Source organism: Myxocyprinus asiaticus, chromosome 44, assembly GCF_019703515.2.
Source record: "Myxocyprinus asiaticus isolate MX2 ecotype Aquarium Trade chromosome 44, UBuf_Myxa_2, whole genome shotgun sequence".
In the NCBI taxonomy this organism is placed as follows: Eukaryota; Metazoa; Chordata; class Actinopteri; order Cypriniformes; family Catostomidae; genus Myxocyprinus; species Myxocyprinus asiaticus.
The window spans coordinates 21,611,234-21,632,141 of NC_059387.1; the positions used below are offsets into that span (position 1 = coordinate 21,611,234).

General features: G+C 36.2%; 1 protein-coding gene across 2 annotated transcripts; it reads right to left on the reverse strand.

Annotated features, from left to right (window-relative positions):
* Positions 1-1,200: 1,200 nt before the first annotated feature.
* On the reverse strand, positions 1,201-19,344 carry qtrt2 (queuine tRNA-ribosyltransferase accessory subunit 2). 2 transcript variants are annotated; one of them, XM_051687367.1, is made up of 9 exons: positions 19,232-19,344; positions 18,511-18,757; positions 17,922-17,977; positions 13,048-13,124; positions 12,611-12,820; positions 11,879-12,078; positions 9,362-9,513; positions 2,470-2,566; positions 1,201-2,059 (listed from the first exon to the last, which is right to left on the reverse strand). In XM_051687367.1, exons 2-9 carry the CDS (start codon positions 18,708-18,710, stop codon positions 1,828-1,830), a joined length of 1,224 nt encoding a protein of 407 aa, XP_051543327.1. In that variant the 5' UTR covers positions 18,711-18,757; positions 19,232-19,344; the 3' UTR covers positions 1,201-1,827. The 2 variants fall into 2 exon arrangements, 1 of the variants encoding a protein (XP_051543327.1); XR_007896060.1 differs by lacking the exon at positions 1,201-2,059 and adding an exon at positions 4,625-4,712.
* Positions 19,345-20,908: the final 1,564 nt, after the last annotated feature.

The following is a 20,908-nucleotide window of genomic DNA, read 5'->3' on the forward strand; positions in this document are numbered from 1 at the left end:
CCAGTGACTCTAACTTTTTTTAATGATCTCTCCTGGCTCCTCGGCAAAGGTAATTGGCTAAAATGTGGGGAGAAACCCACCTGCTGGGATCCTGTCGCTCTACATTTTTTAAATGGAACTGCAACCTGCTGTCACTCATACAAGCCCAGAGTCCTAGCACAGACACACACATCCCAAGTAAATGCTCAAATGTGTTCACACAAATTGCGTATATACAGTGTCATGAACAATATCAGGCCATTTTACATTTACTTCCTACCTGATACAGACTTTATTTAATTTCTGGAGCTTTCTCACTTGCACCCACATATCCAATAGCCAAGCTCTGCCACCATCATTGTTTAAAACACTCCCTCTCTAACAACACTCTCTCCCTTACTTATTTATATAAAATACATGGTATAATTGCTGTTAACCTACATCTCAGTAATAGCTTGTACTTTCCTGGCCAACTTTGGAACTGTGTATTGCAGCACTTCTTGCACACAATCATACGGTCTCCTATGATGAATCGCTTTGCAAGTTGCTTTGGATGAAAGTGTCTATAACAAATTAATGTAATAACGCAGCAGTTACAAACACTTACAAACACATTCACATATCCTTAGTTATTACTGACATAAACCATTTAAAACCGTATAGTTTCGATTCTGGATGCTGATTGTGATAGGTCATTTCAGCATTTCAAACATGGTAAAAAAAACACACTATAGTAACACCTAGCTAGTGTGTATATCACTGTGCAGCACCATAGAATAATGTTTTGTTATTGTATAAATGTCAAGAACTAAATGGTAACACTTTACAATTAGGTTGTATTTGTTGACATTAGTTTGCTACATTACTTAACATTAACTAATCTTAATTAACAATGTAATAAATGTTATTTTAAGATATAACTAAAAAATAAACAGTTGTACTTTTATAAATTAACATTACCGAAGCTTAATAAATGCTGTTAAAAAGTAACGTTCATTCTTAGTTTGTGAAACCTAATGAATTTACTTTTTAACATATACAACCTTATTTTAGTGTTACTGACTAAATTAATATAGACTAATGACAGTGCATTATGAATTTGGTTAATACAATAACTGTTTTAATCAAAAATAGTTCTATTAATATTTTTATTATGAAGTAATTGTTTTATTAAAGACATAAGGCAAGGCAACCAAGACTGTGATATATTGTAAACACAGTTACGTCTATAAGGATTAAAGGCACTCCACTGCAAGTTTATGAGTATTATGTAGTTAAAAACACTTTATTAAAATGAATGTGAAGATTGGAAAAACATATTGGATGAACATAAGACAAGGCATTAAATCAGAATCTCTATTTCAAAATGTATAAATTTGGCAAAAGACAGAAATAAAAAAATGCATTACTTTCCAATATTAAACATTTAATTTAAGAGAGCAAAGTCAAACAGCTGGCAATAATTCTGGAGGGCTTTAGAGAGTGAATTTGAGCAAAAGGCCTGCTCCTATAAAAAGGTAATTTCTCCATTATTAATGGTCCTTCTACATAAATTTGTTTATTTGGTGGAAGACACTGTCAATTTAAATCCATATGCTAACTCTGAGATGAGCCATGGAAATCTTCAAACGTTTGCAATGTCACCTTCAGTAGCACATTTTACATGTCTGTCAATTGAATGCCTATGGCATGTGCAAGAACATCCAACATTATATGCATGTAAACACACATACTCTGAAATCAGCTATCTTATGGCTCAGAGTTCAGAGATTGAAGTACAAGCTCTTTTGGTCATTCTTTTTGTTTGTTTTTTTGCCCCAAATGTCCTTCAGTCATTCAATATACATCTCATTCTCTGCAAGGGAGTACTCTATTTTTAAAGTTCTGCAGACGATCATTGGCGATTGCCTCCCGGAGTGCTTTGAAGAAGCCGAGGTAGTGTGCCATGTTGTGCAGCATTAGTAAAACGCCACCAAGCAGCTCATTGGTCACCAGCAAATGATGGACATATGCCCTCATGTGATTTTTACAGCAGTAACAGCCACAGCCCTCCACAAGTGGGCGGAAATCATCTTGATACCTGAAAAGGTAAACGCATTGTTCTGGAGTAAATTTTCATACATCAGTGGGATACTGTACAGTAGTGCTTGTATTTTTACTCAGTTTTACTGGTCAGCTAGTCAGTGTTTATTTTACATTGAAGTATTTTGGCAAACGTTTCTAGACATGGAGGTTAGAACTTATCCTTCATGGCTCCTTAGACCGCTAATCTGATCTGACTCCAGTGATAGAGGCAATATTGTGGAAATGCACATGATTTACTGAATTACTGACATATTGCATTCATTTATCCTTGCCTCCCAGTAGAGGTGATTGAGATAGTGAGACAGGTGCACGGAAGCATTAGCCCTCATCTGATAAGAGTAGAGAAGTATGGAGGTGAAAGGGTATGTCCTTGTCTGCTACATACACACACACACACACACACACCTTTTATCCTTGAGGTTCATTTCGAATGGCGTCATATTTTCATCTCCATTTCCGTTTAGCTTCTTGACAGCAGGCGTCTCTCCATTTGATTCCAACACTGTGTCATACGTGCGCGCGCGCACACACACACACCCCCACACAAAGGAACATTCATCACAAGACAAACACCATTACATTACATATACATATCATGACCAGATCGTTATCAGGATCGAGTGCATTTTTCATGTCTAGGGTGCACATACCATAGGAACATGTGTGTCAATCTAGTTTATCTCAGAGGAAAATCCTCATACACTAAAAGCAAGGCGGTTGCATTATGGCTTCCTTCTGACTTATTCCAAAAACATTAGTTCAAAGACTGAAAGCCTCTCTATAGACATGTGCATTATATTAGCCAGCCTGCTCTCTAGATATCGGCATCAACCATGTGGGTAAACCACTTGTCCCTCGTTCATTTAAAAAACAAAGACAAAAATAGCAGTTACAGTAAGAAGCTTACAACACTGTAAACCCTAATGTTGTCATTACTGTAAAAATCAAGTTGTCTTAATTATTACTTGAAATGTCAAGTTTTGGACTCATAACTCTGATATTTAAGTTCACTGAACTTATTTTTCTTAAAAATCCATAGACTTAACATTTGAAGTGTTAATAACTCAAACTACTGAGTACAAAATTGAGGCTACGGGGAATACCCACAATCCCTTGCTGCTTGAATTGTGTTTCCTTGGTCAGACGGAACAGATTGGGGAATTTAAATAATTGTTATTAAGAATTCATAGATGTTTTAGCTCTTTTGTTGTATTATTTATGCTTTGTTACAAATAGTTGCATTAGGGTGATCTGTGTCTCTTTGGTCAAGCTGGACCCTGGTCACACTATCTCAGTTCTCTTTGTGCATGTGCAGCTGAAGTGCATATATGCATTTCTGTAAAGAATTATTTAATAACTGACCTAGAATCAGTTATCATCTTTATTTGAGCTGTACTGTTGTTTGATCTAAAATTGAATCAATTCATTTAACATGTACAACAGTAGAAACAACATTTAAATTCAAATCTGAGTTAAGTCTACTTGCATGTAGTTAACTCAACTTAAATAGTTAAGTTCACTCTACTTGAAAACCAAGTTAATTGAACTTAAATACTCAAGTTTTGGGAGATCCCATTACTCAATGGAATTGAGGGAACGAGTTTACTCAATCAAATGAGTGCAATGAACTTATTAGGGTTTTCAGTGAATGGGATACATTGTGTTTACCTTTCAAGAGAATACAGCCAGTCCATAAACCTTAAAATACACACTGATTCAAAAGTATAGCCACAAGACATTAACATTGTATATGTTATCATAATTTTAGTGTGATAAAAAAAGTTGTAACATTGACTATAACTTTACACCAATAAGGTTGGTCGATTTTATCACACTAAAATCATGTTAATACGTACAATGTTTAAATCTTGTGGTTATACTTTAGCCCTCATTCTCTCCTCGGGTCATTTTTGACCCATTTTCATATTGTTTCTTTAATAAAAATGGTATCTTTGAGTGGTTCAAGGTTTGGTGACTTTTATTCTACTAGACGTAATTGTTATTTTTATACCAGCAGATGTCACCAGGGACGTCTAAAACATGACATATTTTGATGTTTTGACACTCTTTAAATTAATGTTTTTTTGAAGTGAAGATAACATAAAATGTGCTTATTTTATATGAAAATAAATGGTGAAATTTAATAATTTAGGTCTAAATACCATAAAAAATCCCCCACAATCCCTCCCAGAAATGTACAACTTTACTGTTTTTTACTTCACTGAAGTTAGTGTTATTACATTTCTTTCTTAAAAATAAAAATTTACTACTTTATTGTTTTCGGGTCAAGAGCTTGAGTGTGATTCTTAAATGCACAAGGGTTAAACAACAGTGTGTATTTTAACGTTTATGGACTGGCCCCATTCACTCCAATTGTAAGTGCCTTACTGTAACCATGATATTTGCTTCTTTTTACGACAATTTTTTTTTTTTTGTGGTAATCACCATTATACCACCTTATACACCTAATGCATTCCTGTCGATTGAGCTTAACTTTTGAACTATGGAAACATGAATATTCTTTTAATGTGGTTAATGACTCAAATTTGCTTCTAATTACCTAGAAAATGTGCAGAATCTTAATCTTTAACATTTAAAATTAAATTAGATTTTGAGTCCCAGATGTGGTTTCAGTCATTCGGAACCCACTGTAAAAGTAAAACAAAACAACAGTAGTTATATTAACTTGCAAATGTACTTACTTACAACTGATGCAGCTTATTTTGAGTACATATTATAATATCCCAAAAATGTAATTTAAATAAATTTCCACAAAAATATGTACCATAAGAGCTTGGCAAATATTCAGAAACATGGTGAGATAAGAAGAAACAAAATAGGGAGTAGAGACGGACTCATTGGAATGGCAGAATAAAGTAAATAAAGACTACAAAGTAGCAAAGGACAAGAGCAGTGTGGAATAAAACTTAAGACCTGCCGTGACGGAAGGTGGCAGATAGCGGTGAGGCTGCGGCCGGTGCCCCTGCAGAGCTCTCTTAATTGGCTCAGGGGATATCTACTTTCCTCACTGATTCTTCGAGCACCAGTCCTGAATTCCATTACCATCCTAACACATCGATTAACTCCATCTCGAAACGCACCACTGTGCACCAAACAGCCCACAATTTATTATTTATGCCCAGTATTGAATTTTTTATATCTCTTCATGAGACCCAGATACTTTGTGGACATACATTGAAATCAACTCTCATAGATTATGCTTACGAAAGTAAAAAGTAACACCAAAATGTGGAAACCATAATGAGGTTTGATTTCGTACATATTCTTGCCTAGACAGGAGACGGCAAGACCGATGCTCAGGGCTTTATTTTAGTTTATAAGGAGTCAATAATTAAATTTGACTGGAGCCTGAACAAACACACATGCTCTCTATCTAAATCTTTATTCATTAAACTCAAACTTTTATCAATCAAATTATCTGCAACAACTTGTGGAAATCCCCCACTTTCAACTCAGCAGTCAATAGTCCCTATTGGCTGCTGACACACTAAAAACGTTATTAATTTATAAAACAAAACCAGCCACTTTATATCACGTTGACAGAATTTGAAATGTCTTCTCTTCTCCAATTTGAGTACACAGTGGCACTATCAAAATATTGCATTTTTTGAGTGGCCTGACATGTCAGCTGCCTCAACCAATGGGGTGGGGCTTTTTATTTTGTCTAATGGAAAATGGTAGAAGTGTTTGGGAAACCTGTTTGGAAAACATTCATTATTTTGCAGTTCCATTTTTTGCCACTACTGGTGCAGAAAAAAAACATTTCACTTTTAAAACTAAAGCAGGGATCAATGTGAAAGATTTTTTCTATTGGCCTGGTCGGTTCAGATTTGTACTTGCCCTGCCAAAATGTTCACTAGTCCCAACACACAAATAAAAAAATAGCTGTTTTTACCATCATGGCTTTAAAAAAAAATACTCTGGAGCTAAATATACCATATTTTATTTATATTATAAGACAATTTTCCCCCAAAACTGTATCACATTTATAAATTGCAAGATAGTTATAAATGACAGCTTTATGCCTTGCACAATAACCCCAAATACACGCTATACATATTAAAATTCATAAATACATGATGTAACCTCAGCCGTCCTGCCAATTACACAGTTGTTTTTCATCGAAGAGTTCAGTGGAGCAAATGATGGCTTTTCGGTCACCCGTTTAGTCATGCTGTCAACTTTTGGGCCATGAGTAATGTTTTTACAACCAGGATCAAAGATTTAGTCCCTGAGTTCAAGATTTTATTTGTTGGCTGTATGTAATAAACATATGAAATTCCTAAGAGAGGAGTTCTTGCTACCAAATCGGTTGTGATGTGTAATATACCAGACATTAGGTAGACATTAGGCCTGACCTATGAAGAATGTGGATATAAACATAAAATTAGACGACCCAAACAAGACCAAAACTGACTGATACACAAAGCACAGAAAGAAAATACCTGTACAGTCCAAAAATAAGAAATGTAACAGGTGTGTTATGAGGATGATGTAAAGTAGACTGTTTTAGATGTCATCTTCGAGCTGCACAGCTTTGATAATAATAATAATAATAATAATAATAATAATAATAGCCATTGTGATTTTGGTTCTTTCATATCAGATGCCAATAGCATGTCGAATTAATGTTTACATTTTGAAACATAACCAAGTTAATGTATACTTACATTTTGGATACTGAGCAGCTCAGACTTCCAGTCACATATATAACTGGGTTTTAACAAAATTTTCTTTTCATCCAGCGCTCCATAAAGGCATGCTTTTCTTTTTACTGTAGGAACAATACTAGCCTGTGTTGTCATTTCTGCTTATTATAAGTGACTTTGGGCTTGTTTTTTCATGAAGATGCTTATAAATATAGGAAGTCGTGGGTTAAGGTTTTTTGGGCTTGTTTCCAGAGTAGTTGCGTTTTTGGGCATGATGATGCTTGGGCTTCCAGAGTAAAATAAACTGCGAACCACTACTAATAGTCGCTGTCAAATAACCCATTACTGTTCAAGCCGCACTCTACATCAGTGGTGTCAAACACTCAGCCGGTGGAAGAGTTATCTGACCCGCACAACGGCAGAATTCTGCACCTGCAGTCTTGCACATACACGCGTATACATGCTTTTAATTTGAAAATGGGTCTGTGAGTGACAGGGCAGCCCAGTTCATTTCCTCGGCAATCACGGCAATAATGACTAAAGAGATATAGAGTATACATGGAAAATAGAGGTAAAAGTTCATTTCTCCATTGCTTCCAAGTCACTGATTGGTTCATTAGTTATAGCCGAATGCATTAATACAGATTTGATTTTACTGGATTTTGGAAGAGAACCAGACCTGTAATTAAAATTATTTGTGTATTATATTTTTATTCAAGCCTTAATTTGTGACCACATTCAATTTCAGCTAGTTTATAACATTTCAGGTTCCCACCCTTTTTTACCTATGAACGTCCATGTTGTTTTTATACAAACTTACTGACACAAAAGAGCAATTCACTGACAAATGAGACATCATTATGGATTGGCAAGATGCATTCTACACATAAACAATTTCAAGCTCATGAAATATTTAGAGTTGAGAAAACTATATGTATTTATTATAGAATTAATATATATTTTAATATTTCCTGATTTTTTCAGGTTTTCCATGACAGTGGGAACCCTGTAAAGAGCAATAAGTGTGTGCTCCCTTTTGTTTCATCCCAATAGCCATTACTAAAGCAGTATAAAGTTGAATCAGGACTTTATTTACTCCAGAAGAACATGTGTATGTGCTCTGTGGGTAAAAACAAAATTGGTTTCACAAAATATAATCTGATTGCCTTACATGACATTTAATCCAAACGGGCTACCTAATGCTGATCTATGCTGATCAATAATTAAGACCATGAGACTATAACCCCCTCCCCCCCCAAAAAATATTGGGGTCGTTGGGGACGCATGCATGTTAAACAGCTTCTACGCTGCACTGAGATGATGCACGGGGGCAGTGGTAGCTCAGCGGTTAAGGCTCTGGGTTACTGATCAGAAGGTCAGGGGTTCAAGCCCCAGCACCGCCAAGATGCCACTGTTGGGCCCTTGAGCAAGGCCCTTGACCCTATCTGCTCCAGGGGCGCTGTATCATGGCTGACCCTGCACTCTGACCCCAGCCTAGCTGGAATATGTGAAAAAAAGAAGAATTTCACTGTATATGTGCAAATGTATAATGTGTGATAAATAAGGAAAATTATTATTAATTATGGTCCTATAGAAAGAATCTATTATTTCTTGTGTTCTTATGTGTGCATTAATAATTAACACCAACATGTTCAAATGAAAAAATGTGGGAATTTCCTGCACTGTGAATGTGGAATGTGCAGGGATCATTAATATGTTGCGCAGGACGTGCAATCCTGCTCCGAAATTAAGGAAGTGGGCTTTGTTTCCCCTGCAATTTTCGACACATTAGTAATAGATACTGCAAAGACACTTGGAACAGAGTGAGGACAGTTTTTGGGAGAGTGCACTCGGTGTCAGACCGCCCATGTGCTCACGCGACCGTGCCTCGCCACGTCCAGTATATAATGCACGCTCTCGTTATAATCATGCTCGCTCGTCACCAAGTGCTCGGTTAGAAGACCGTTTTTTTGTAACGGAATTCCGCAATTTTAGTGCTCTCTCGCTTGTTGTCTGCTTGCACTAACATTATAAGTGCTGCACTGGCCCAATCAGGCAGTCCTTTCTGTCGAGCCCTGGCTAAAGTATGTAATTTCTCCACAATTAGCAGCACCAAATGGAATTTAAAATAATAATTGTTTTTAAACAGGTTTCTCAAACACTCCACCCATCTTCCATTGGTCAGCAATAAAAAGGCCCCGCCCAAAACTCACAACATTGGTTGAGCAAAAAAATATGTTTTGATACTGCCACAGAGTCACACTTTCTACGAGCTGTAATAAATATAAAAACACACTAGCCAACAAATACGTGCTTATTCTGTGCAATATCTACTTTTTCGTGTCAATTAATCTTCATGATATCCATCAACAGTGCACTGTCACTTTAATTCAGCGTTAGCAGCCCAGCAAAAATAGACTATCACTGCACTGGAGCTTCTGCGCTGCTTCTGTCTCGCACTGACGCACTGCTTCTGCTTTCGATGTAAATACACTTATTCGTTAACATGAGCGCAGAAAACGCTCTGCTTCTGTCCTGCTTCGGCGTGCAGTGTAAAACAGGTGCAAGTATTTTAATCTTGCCATTGACGACTATGGCCAGCAGCAAACCTGTAGGGAGTAATGTACCTGCCGTCTCAGGGTCAGGATCAATCGTGTAGTTGAAGGAGAGCACGCAGCCTCGCTCTGTCACCTGGAAGGGGAAAAAGCTCTCAAACAGGTCGACTCCTGCTTCAGCACAGCCGATCACCTCATCGGGACGGCCGACCCCCAGCAGCAGCCTGACACAAAAACAGCAAACAGTGTCAACGTACTGTATACTTCACAAATGATAACATTTAAAGTTTCTCAATATATCAGGCACATGGGCATACAATGTTTTGTTGAATTAATATTTAAAGGGGTCGCTCACACATTTCATTGTCGATTTCTCACTATATGACCCCTTTAAATGATACAGCAGCAGACAATGTACTTTATATTTGTTAACCAGAGCAGTACACACAAATGTTCTGTATGAATTGCTTCACTGTGTTAATATGAAGAATTAATCATGCTATTATGCAGTCAACAGGTAATTCTAAAGCTTTGGATCTATTAAGTGCATTGTTCCTATTGGCTTGGGAATACTTTTTCAGTGAACCTCAGAAAAAGACAAATTACAGTGAACCTTAGTGATAAATCAAAACTCAGATCTGCCCAGGGTAAATCTTTAAGCATTAATACAAAACCAGTGAATGTCCAGTTTTTATGCAGTCCTTTACAACAAGGCTCATTGGAGATTCTATACCTCAAACTTGACAACAAAATCATACATGGAAACATGGAAAGTCTTTTTGAGATAAGACTTTTAAGTTTTGGAAAGGTGAACAAACAAGTAAAATGAGGACCACTAGTACTTTGTGGCATCTACAGAGGCTTACAAAATATAATTTCTTATATAAAACATAATTATATGAAACTTAAATCAGAGAAGCTCAAGCTGGTCGTACAGCAGGGTCTAAATAAAGTATTAGGATTTGGAAAAATCTGAAACATTATGACATAAAATGAACAAGAAATATTTAGTCATTAATCAAACGAGCAAATCTGTGACACTGACCATGTAAACTCCTTTATAGAAAAGATCAGACTTCCTTGCTTACATTGAAACACACAAGATGCTTCTTCTGAAATCATTCTGGGATAAAATGGATTGTCTGTTTTTGCACAAACTTGAGGAGACCATAACAGCTCTAATGCATGCTATGATTAAAGCAAAAGTTGACAAACAGAGAAATTCTGAAATTCATGTACATTTTTTCAAATAAACCTTTCATTCACACTGTTTTGCTTATAAAAAATAATTTGGCATGAATAAAACTGTTCAATTAGAAATATGCAAAATAGAAGCATTATCATGAGTGGACTTTTGAATCCCACTGCAGAACAGCATGAAATCACATAATTAACCAATAATGGAATAAATTCTGTAGCACAAACACAAATACCGAAATTACACTGAACCTCGTGTCATACTCTAAACCTAAATAATGTACCCTGTCATCCAGCCGGTTTGCAAGCCAATGAAAATGTCTGTTTCTAACAACACTATAAATTCCAGTGAGAGGCAGCCCTCTTAAAGAGGACACATCTACATCCATAGTGCCTCTCTTTCTGTCTTTATCTCGTTCTCTCTGTGTGATTCTGTAACCTGATATCAGAGAAATCAATCATTACAGCACTAGGAAGTTTGCTCCTGAAACCACTATAACCCCAGCAATCCTAGATTCCCCAGAAGGGGGAGGTGGTTGCTATGACTCCCAAAGGGATAGAGTGTTGCTATGGTTGCTGAAAATCTCACTCCTCCCTACACACTCAGCAGCGGATATCAGTATAAGTTGACTTCACTTGACAAATTTGTTCATTTGGAATTCGTTCATTTAGAATGCACATGTTAGGAGTTTTGGGCATTATAACATAATATGTGTGTGTTATATTATGAATTTTAAAAAAGACAAGCATGCTTATATAAATATACATTACATATTAAATTAATATAATTTGTCATCCTCTAAACAATTAAGTTTAGTGATAAATGACTGTTAGAGTGTTTAAAATTAAATGAAATGTGATTAGGTACATTTATAATACAGTTATAATCTATTGTCTCTTAAGTTTACACACCACTTTCAACAGTTATATGAGCAAATATGAGATAAAAGATCATATTTTTTTATTTAGTATTACCCTTCAGAAGATACATAAGAAATATTTACATACTGTATATCCCACAAGACAAGATAATAAGCTACAAAAATCATCATGTTTACATCCCCTTGGTTCTTAATATAGTGTGTTGCCTTTTTGAGCATCAATACATTTTGGCACCTTTTGAAATAGTTGTGTTTGAGTCCCTCATTTTCCCTAAGTGTCAAAAGCTAAACATCTATAGCCAAATAGCCACGGTTGCGAAAAACTCAAATGTGCAGAAGATGTTGGGAAACCAAAAAACGTGCAGCACTTGGAGGATTTTTTTGAAGAACAGTGGGCAGCTTCACACAAGGACCTACAGAGCTAAAATGTTCTCCTAAAAATATTTGTTTGTGTTCAGCAGAAGAAAGTAAGTCTGTATGAGGTGGAAATTTGCATAGACAACTACTTTACCTTGGCTTTTCTTGGGGAAGCTCTGCAGTTGTTGCTTTGATCAACTGGCTCCTTACATCCTGGTCCATGGCGGGAGAATGAAATCCGTCCAGGACAAAGCCACCCACAGGACGTTTGGCAGTCTCTCGTGCTGATCTGAGCCTCTCCTCCATAATGTCTCCACCCTCCACAACTCCAAATATCACAGCCTGCTTTAATTCCTGTGGACAAATTGTGAGTTTGCAAACACAATTGCACTTATGAACCCACCTGTCACAAGCATTTAGAACTGTTCATTCTCAAGTCCTTTAAGTATTTTACACATCAGCAGTTTTCTTGATTTTAATTATTTTTCAGCAGTCATATTCAGTACCACAGCACACTTATATTTGATATTGCGTAATTTAAAAGTATGCCAATTTTGTATGAACCTGCCATCTTTGCAAAAACTTTTAACTTTCAAAGGACAAAAAAGAAATTAAGATCTCAAAATAAAAACCAAGATCCATTTAATGCCATTAGTGATATAACTCAAATGTAATTAAAACAATAAGCTGGCCAATTAAAAAACTGCAAAGTAAATTTGTAAACTGCAAAGTGAACAAAACTGTAAATTGCACCTTTTCACTAATAGTACAGAACACTTGACACTGGTATAGGATGAGTGTGGCATACATCACTTTTAAGCCAAAATTTGTCCTGCAGTCACTGACAGGTATTAAGTACTCTAAAAATCTGTTTGTGCATATAGACCTGGCTTTTCTGGTGCAATAACAGACACTCATCCAGATGGGCCAGAGTCCTGTCTACTGCTTTGCGGACTCTCTTGCGAGAGGTATTAGTCTGCCAGGTTTCTCCGTCTGCCATGCTCTGATAGCAGTCGGGCTGGATAGCTGCTTGAATCGCCATGAAGCGAGCTGCTGTCAGCTCTATCCTTCCACCGCTGCCCCATACTGACACTGTCTGTTAAATAATACACAAACCATTAAGCCCCTCACAATTAGCAGTAAAACACTGGCAGAGCTTTTCCATGACACAGAAGCTTAATCTCTAAGCCAAAATGCAGTAGTTGAAACGCAATGAGATTTTACTAAATGTCATTTTATACTATTTGTAGTGATTAAATGGAATTTGAGTTGGTCTCAGTGACAAAAGAAGCCAAGAACATTCATTTGATATGGTTCTTTAACCTTGTTGGTGATGTGACCAGCAGGGCTGGGGTTTGCAGAATCATGCAGAGAGCAGAAAAGCACAGTATCATGAAGACCTGAGGAGAGAAACCATCAACTTCATATTAACTTAAAAGAATAGTTAATTCAAAAATGAAAATTCTCTCATCCTTTACTCACTGTCATGCCATCCCAGATGTGTATGACTTTCTTTCATCTACTGAACTCAAATGAAGATTTTTGAAGAATTTCTCAGCTCTTTTGATCCATACAATGCAAGTGAATGGGTGCCAACATTTTGAAGCTCCAAAAATCACATAAGTCAGAATAAAAGTAATCCATAAGACTCCAGTGGTTAAATCAATGTCTTAAAAAGCGATATGATAGGAGTGGTGAGAAACAGATCACTTTCACATTCTTCTTCTTCTTGTGTTTTTGTTGATTCACATTCTTCATGCATAACGCCCTCTACTGGGCAGTGAGATGAATTTCAAGCAAAAAAGGACTTAAATTTTGATCTGTTTCTCACCCACACCTATCATATCACTTTTGAAGACATTGATTTAACCACTGGAGTCTTATGGATTACTTTAATATACCTTTATGTTCTTTTTGGAGCAAATTTTGGCACCCATTCACTTGCATTGAATGGACCTACAGAGCTGAAATATTCTTCTAAAAATCATCATTTGTGTTCTGCAAAAGAAAGAAAATCATACACAATTGGGATGGGATGAGGGTGAGTAAATGATGACACAATAATCATTTTTGGGTGATCTAACCCTTTAATATTAAGGCAAGTCAGTTAATTCTGTGGCCGTCTTGGTAACACTACCAGAAGGCTGTTTGTCAAGATTACGTCTCAATAACATATTTCAAATCAGCAATAAAATCTGAAAATATTGCATCATAAACTGTGCTTCTTTAGTTTAAAACATTTTACAAAAACAACAACAACAAAAAAATCCTATTTATTTTTTTAAGGCTTTTTCAGTTAACGTGCATGCACAATCTTGAGTAACCGCTCTATCAAAAAGGTGATTGGCTATTTTAGCTGAAAGGCTGGACTTCTATTTCCACAGTCACCATATTTAATGTTACAATTTCTCCCTTTTGTTTTTCTATGAGTGGTCTTACTCCTCATAACGTCTTTGATATGAATCACTTCAGTGTAATAGCTGATTAGGCCTCTTTTGTAACTAGCACAACTCGAGAAGCTACTTGAATCAAAACAACACGTCTTGTCTCGGGATGGAAATGAAACTAAAATGATTGCATTTAATCGTCAGGTTAGGGAACAGCAGTATAAATCTGCCATTTCAAAGATATCAAAGTCGAGTTCGAAGCAACAGACAAAATTCTGCAACAAACTGTAAAATACACATCCATGTTCATCTTTTAGTAAATACTCAGCAGTGATGGAATACTTGAGTATAGTCAAATGCAATCAGGCAGAACACTGGCTCATTATGACAACACTGTTTAGAGGCAAAATAAACAACAAAGTGCTCGACTCATTCTGAAGATATAAAAATGCATTTATATGGAGATTAGAACACACTGGAGTATATATTTGCATAGCGAGTCCAAACTAATTTAACTTTAGTGCTTGAGTTTTCACTGTAGATTAGGTGAAACGGCACATGTATGAAAGGAACATAAAGGAATCTAAAGCCCATGGTAGCACTGGATGTATGAAAATAATAGAAGTGAACTTTAAAGTGACTAACAACAAAATGTACATCATGTTTTCTTTTGGTAATTAAAGAAATGGGTCATTTGCAGCCGCCCCAGGTCACACTTTGAAATGTCACACTCTCAACAGCTCTACAACTTAATGTTGTGAATGCAATTACATTTCTGATTTCATGTGGATTGCTGAAGGCAAAGTCCGAAACAGAATAGAAACCTTCCTTAAATCCTGCTTGCAAAATGAGAACTGAATTTTGAATTTTGAAGATGTTATTTTAGATTACATTTTATTATCCTCTAGGGGCCCAGCAGCTTATTTTTGGCCTCTGTAGAGGACATTTCTTTTTAGTGAATTTCTCTGAGACTAGACCTGCTGTAGTTCTGATGTATCTTAAAAAGGATCTCATTGGGTTCTCACAAATGGCAGATGTTTGGGGGTTTGGCCATTATAACAGATATCAAAATAAAAAATAATAAAAATACAAAATAAAAAAATAAATAACACAACAGAAACATTGGAAGAGTATGTTATTTTTAGTATTTTGCTATTATCATTCCATTAGATTTTCTAATTGTTTTCCAAATAAACATGTTTAGATTTACAGTTAAAGACAGAAGTTTACATACACTTAGGTTGAAGTCATTAAAACTCAGTTTTTAACCACTCCACAGATTTAATATTAGCAAAGTATAGTTTTGGCAAGTCGTTTAGGACATCTACATAATGTGTAGATGACGAGTAATTTTTCCATCAATTGTTTACAGACAGATTGTTTGACTATATCACAGTTCCAGTGGGTCAGAAGTTTACATACACTAAGTTAACTGTGCCTTTAAGCGGCTTGGAAAATTCCAGAAAATTATGCCAAGCCTTTAGACAATTAGCTTCTGATAGGAGGTGTACTGAATTGGAGGTGTACCAGTGGATGTATTTTAAGGCCTACCTTCAAACTCAGTGCCTCTTTGCTTGACATCATGGGAAAATCAAATGAAATCAGCCAAGACCTCAGAAAACAAATTGTGGACCTCCACAAGTTTGGTTCATCCTTGGGAGCAATTTCCAAATGCCTGAAGGTACCACGTCCATCTGTACAAACAAGAGCACGCAAGAATAAACACTATGGGACCATGCAGCCATCATACCGCTCAGGATGGAGACGTATTCTGTCTCCTAAAGATGAACGTAGTTTGGTGCGAAAAGTGCAACTCAATCCAAGAACAACAGCAAAGGACCTTGTGAAGATGCTGGAGGAAACAGGCAGCCAAGTATCTATATCCACAGTAAAACAAGTCCTATATCGACACAACCTGAAAGGCTGCTCAGCAAGGAAGAAGCCACTGCTCCAAAATAGCCATAAAAAAGCCAGACTACAGTTTGCGTGTGCACATGGGGACAAAGATCCTACATTTTGGAGAAATTTCCTCTGGTCTAATGAAACAACGGAACTGAATTGTTTGGCCATAATGACCATTGTTATGTTTGGAGGAAAAAGGGTGAGGCTTGCAAACCGAAGAACACCATCCCAACCGTGAAGCATGCGGGTGGCAGCATCATGTTGTGGGGGTGCTTTGCTGCAGGAGGGACTGGTGCACTTCACAAAATAGATGGCATCATGAGGAAGGAAAATTATATGAATATATTCAAGCAAAATCTCAAGACATCAGCCAGGAAGTTAAAGCTTGGTCGTAAATGGGTCTTCCAAATGGACAATGACCCCAAACATACCTCCAAAGTTGTAGCAAAATGGCTTAAGGACAACAAAGTCAAGGTATCGCAGTGGCCATCACAAAGCCCTTACCTTAATCTGATAGAACATTTGTGGCAGAACTGAAAAAGCATGTGTGAGCAAGTTGGCCTACAAACCTGACTCAGTTACACCAGTTCTGTCTGGAGGAATGGGCCAAAATTCCAGCAACTTATTGTGAGAAGCTTGTGGAAGGCAAGTTAAACAATTTAAAGCCAATGCTACCAAATACTAACAAAGTGTATGTAAACTTCTGACCCAATGGGAATGTGATGAAAGGAATAAAAGCTGAAATAAATAATTCTCTCTACTGATATTCTGACATTTCACATACTTAAAATAAAGTAGTGATCCTAACTGACCTCAGACAGGGAATGTTTTCTACGATTAAATGTCAGGAAGTGTGAAAAACTGAGTTTAAATGTATTTGGCCAAGGTGTATGTAAACTTCTGACTTCAACTGTAGTCTTATAAAAGCTTAAAATTTATTTATGCTATTTATTTACTTGCATATTTATTTTTTGCCTAAAATGTCTTGCCTTGATACCTAATGCCTTGATAAAGGAGTTCCGGTGTCCTCGACAGATGTCATACAATAAAATATTAATACAATGATTATTATAATATTACACTATATGGCCAATAGAATGTGGACACCCCATTCTAATTAACAAGTTTGGTTACTTAATTCCAGTGAAGACAAATCAGTGAACTGATGCTTATGTTTTCTAAATTAAATGTTCATCAAGCACATATGGTGTCCACAAACTTTTGCCCACATAGTGTATTTAAAACTTTTGACTTGTTTCAAGACTCATGATGAAAAAAATAACTACATTTGTTATCTGTTTTGCTGGGTCCCGTAGGGTATCAAATGCTTAAGATTTTGGAATACTGATGAACTTAAGAGTTCACCAATATCACAAACCCTCTGTCTCTGAGTGCATTAGAGTTGATTGTAGAAACTGATTCAAAGTCTCAGAGCTTGAGCATGTATTTACAGGATTTATACCAAAACCTGTCAAATGACAACACAATTATGCTAGGACATCACCACAAAAACATAATCACTTCCCTCTTCCACAGTGTCAGCTCTAGAATCTCTTTATTTTTAACGCACTGTTGTGTGAAATTTCAAACCGTGCAATCTGACCCAAGATCTGTCAGCAAATTTATGAAAATGTTTACATTCAAAATGTTGTCCAAATAAATAGGCTTTTAATGTAACAAAGATCTTCTTGGTAAGATCTTAGAAAACTACTGTCTAAAGTGACAATACATTTCTTCTGCAGAATTTGTCAGTCCACTGATTACCACTGCAAACGGTGAATGTTTAGAGCAATGCATTGCAACTGCAACAAGCACAAGCAGAAACATTATACAGACATAGTGTCTTGAAACATTTTAAACCAAGTGGAAGCAAATAACAACTAGGATGTAACGGAGTGAACTGCTAACCTGCAAACTTTCTGACACCTTCTTTGAATTCCTCCAGGACCTCATGATGCTCTGCACTGAAAAGAAACAACCAATAAGAAAGTGTTGTGTGAGGTGACGTCCTAATGGTTAAAGCTGAAGTGTGTAATGACTGCACCACCAACAGCTTTTTTTAGTTTGCCGTGTTGGGCTAGACGGGCCTCTCAAAACAGAGCAATTTTTATAGCGCCAAAGAGTCACACTTAACAGTTTTAAAGGAAATCAACCTATGAATGGCTTACTTCAAAATTTTTTTTAACAATAAGCTGGAATAGGTGAAAGTACTTTAACATCCAAAAAATTACACACTTCAGCTGTAAGGGCCACTTAGCTTTCCAAACATTAAGGGTTCAGTCCACTGGTACCGAGAAAGAGAACCAAGAACTCCAAGTGTGATTACAATTCTAATCATGTCTGTACCCTTAAAAACAACAACATTGCTTTGTGAACTTTCAAATGTTGTGAACTGATCCAAGATTTTTCAGACTTTTGGTTAAATTAAAATATTTAACTACTGGCCAAAGAATCAATCCATGTATCTTTGAAAGAGTATGTACAACTAGATTCTTACAAACTATCCACAGTCACTTGTGTGACTGCTGGCAGGTCACTCAAAGTGTGTAAAGTGTCCTGGGTCAGATGGGGCACAGTTGCACATCGTGTGTACAGAAGACACCCAGGCACCTCTAGTGAGTGTTGCCCTGTTTTCCCCAGTCCAGACAAAAGCCCCAGACGACATCCCTGCACCACTCGAGACAATTCCAGCTGCATCGCACCAGTGGAACACTGTCTCTTCCTTATGCGAGTGTTACTGGGATCTAGACAGAGGAAATGACAGTTTGTCAACTGCGGAGACAATATTTTCTATAGGAAACATTTTCCAGAGAACCACATTAGTGATTATGAAAAGCAAATATGTACATATTTGACTTATAAATCTAAGCTTCCCCTTTCACAATATTCAGACTGAGGTATCCATCCAAATAAAAGCACCACCCACGTTTTCTTGTTACATTAGTAATGAATGGATTTGTGTCTGCGAAGCTTCTAGCACAAATGTGTAATGCAAACAGATGTATCAACAACAGAGCCAGTTTAAGGCAAGAGAAGGACATTAATCCAGCAATTAGATATAAACAGAAGGAAGATAAAACTCTATAGCTTTCCAACATGGATGTATACGTTTATACACAGTAAGGAACAGTATGATATTATCTGTATTGTTAAAAAAACAAAAACATCACGACCCATGCACAAACAAATTAAACGAAGTAGGAGCCTCTCACGCTTACCAATTAAATGTTTACTGCTTCAGAAACCAGAACATGTGAGAACTTCAAGTCGCAGAATTATTTCGCAGCGCTTGGTCCCCCACCCGTATTCCGGTATCTCCAGCTATTGATATATTTAGACGTCAAATGATTGGACGAAAGTTGTCTATACGTCACCAGCTTGACGACGCGTTTTGATTGGATGGTTGTCTATCCACCTTCAATATAAGACATAGACAATTCTAAAACTTCTGACACTTTGCCGTTCCGACAGTAGAAAAACTGTTTGTGTTTTTATTTGTATTTATAGTAACTGTACTGAAAAGAAAATAATTAATTATATGTGACCACTTTGTCCTGAACAGTAATGAGTAATATGAAACCGATTTTGCCTGGCTCCCACATTTATGGTTTCACTGTATGCCAAATATAAGAATATAAAAAATATCAAGGAAACCATCACTTCCCATGAGAGAATATGTTTTTATTTATTTATTTATTTATTTTATTTTTTTTATTTATTAACTATTTCAGACTTTTCTGAAAATGCTGTGGAAAATAAATACATTATTGCTTAGAGATGGAATGTAAAGAAATTCCGTTTTAGAAAGAAAGAAGACCGTATGGAAATGTTTATTTTTATACTGAAAAATAAAAATCAGTGCCTATAGTTACAGAATAAGCCATTTATCTTAAAAAAAAAAAAAAACAATAAATAAAAAAATAATAAAATATTTATTTATTTATTTATTTATTTATTTATTTATTTATTTATTTATTTATTTATTGTAAAAGTGAAATTAAACAGTTGTTCATTTGCATATGGGAGGAAGCTTAAATTTGAAGCCAGGCAGCAGTATTGTATATAGGCTTGTTGGTGGTGGCGTAGTGGCCTAACGTACTTAAGTAGTAATCAGAAGGCTACAGGTTCAATCCCCACAGCCACCACCATTGTGTCCTTAAACAAGGCATTTATAACTACAAGTTGGGATTGTCCCTATAATAAGTCGCTTTGGATCAACGTGTCTGCAAAATGTAAATGTTGTTATTTTTGTCAAAGTTCTGACTGCAGTATTGCTAAGTACAGTGAATTGATGGTAAGCACATAGCCACCCTTGGAACTGAAAATATTTCAAGGTAATTTCATTCAATTTAATGCAGAACTTGAATTGATTGAATAATATATGGAGTCAGGTGCATTATTATAATTATAAGATAGCAAGGTTGTAAAACAATATTTTTAATTCACAGTTGACAGTGTATTTCTCACTTTTCTGTAAGCCAAGAAATATAAAAACTTCAATTATTTCTTACCATATTCTTAGAAACAGAAAAATATTTTAGTCCTTTTTCTACCATTAATCTACACGTTCATTTTCACTTTAGTAAAAAAAAAAAAAGATTTTAAATATTGATCTGTTTCTCACCCACACCTATCATATCACTTCTGAAGATATGAATTTAACCACTGGAGTCTTGTGGATTACTTTTATGCTGCCTTTATGTGCTTTTGAGACTTCTGAGTTTTAGTCACCATTCACTTGCATTGTATGGACCTACAGAGCTGAAATATTTTCTAAAAATATTTGTTTGTGTTCAGCAGAAGAAAGAAAGTCATACACATCTGGAATCTGTAGGTCCTTTCAATGCAAGTGAATTCTGGCCAAAACTTTGATACCCCAAAAAGCCCATAAAGGC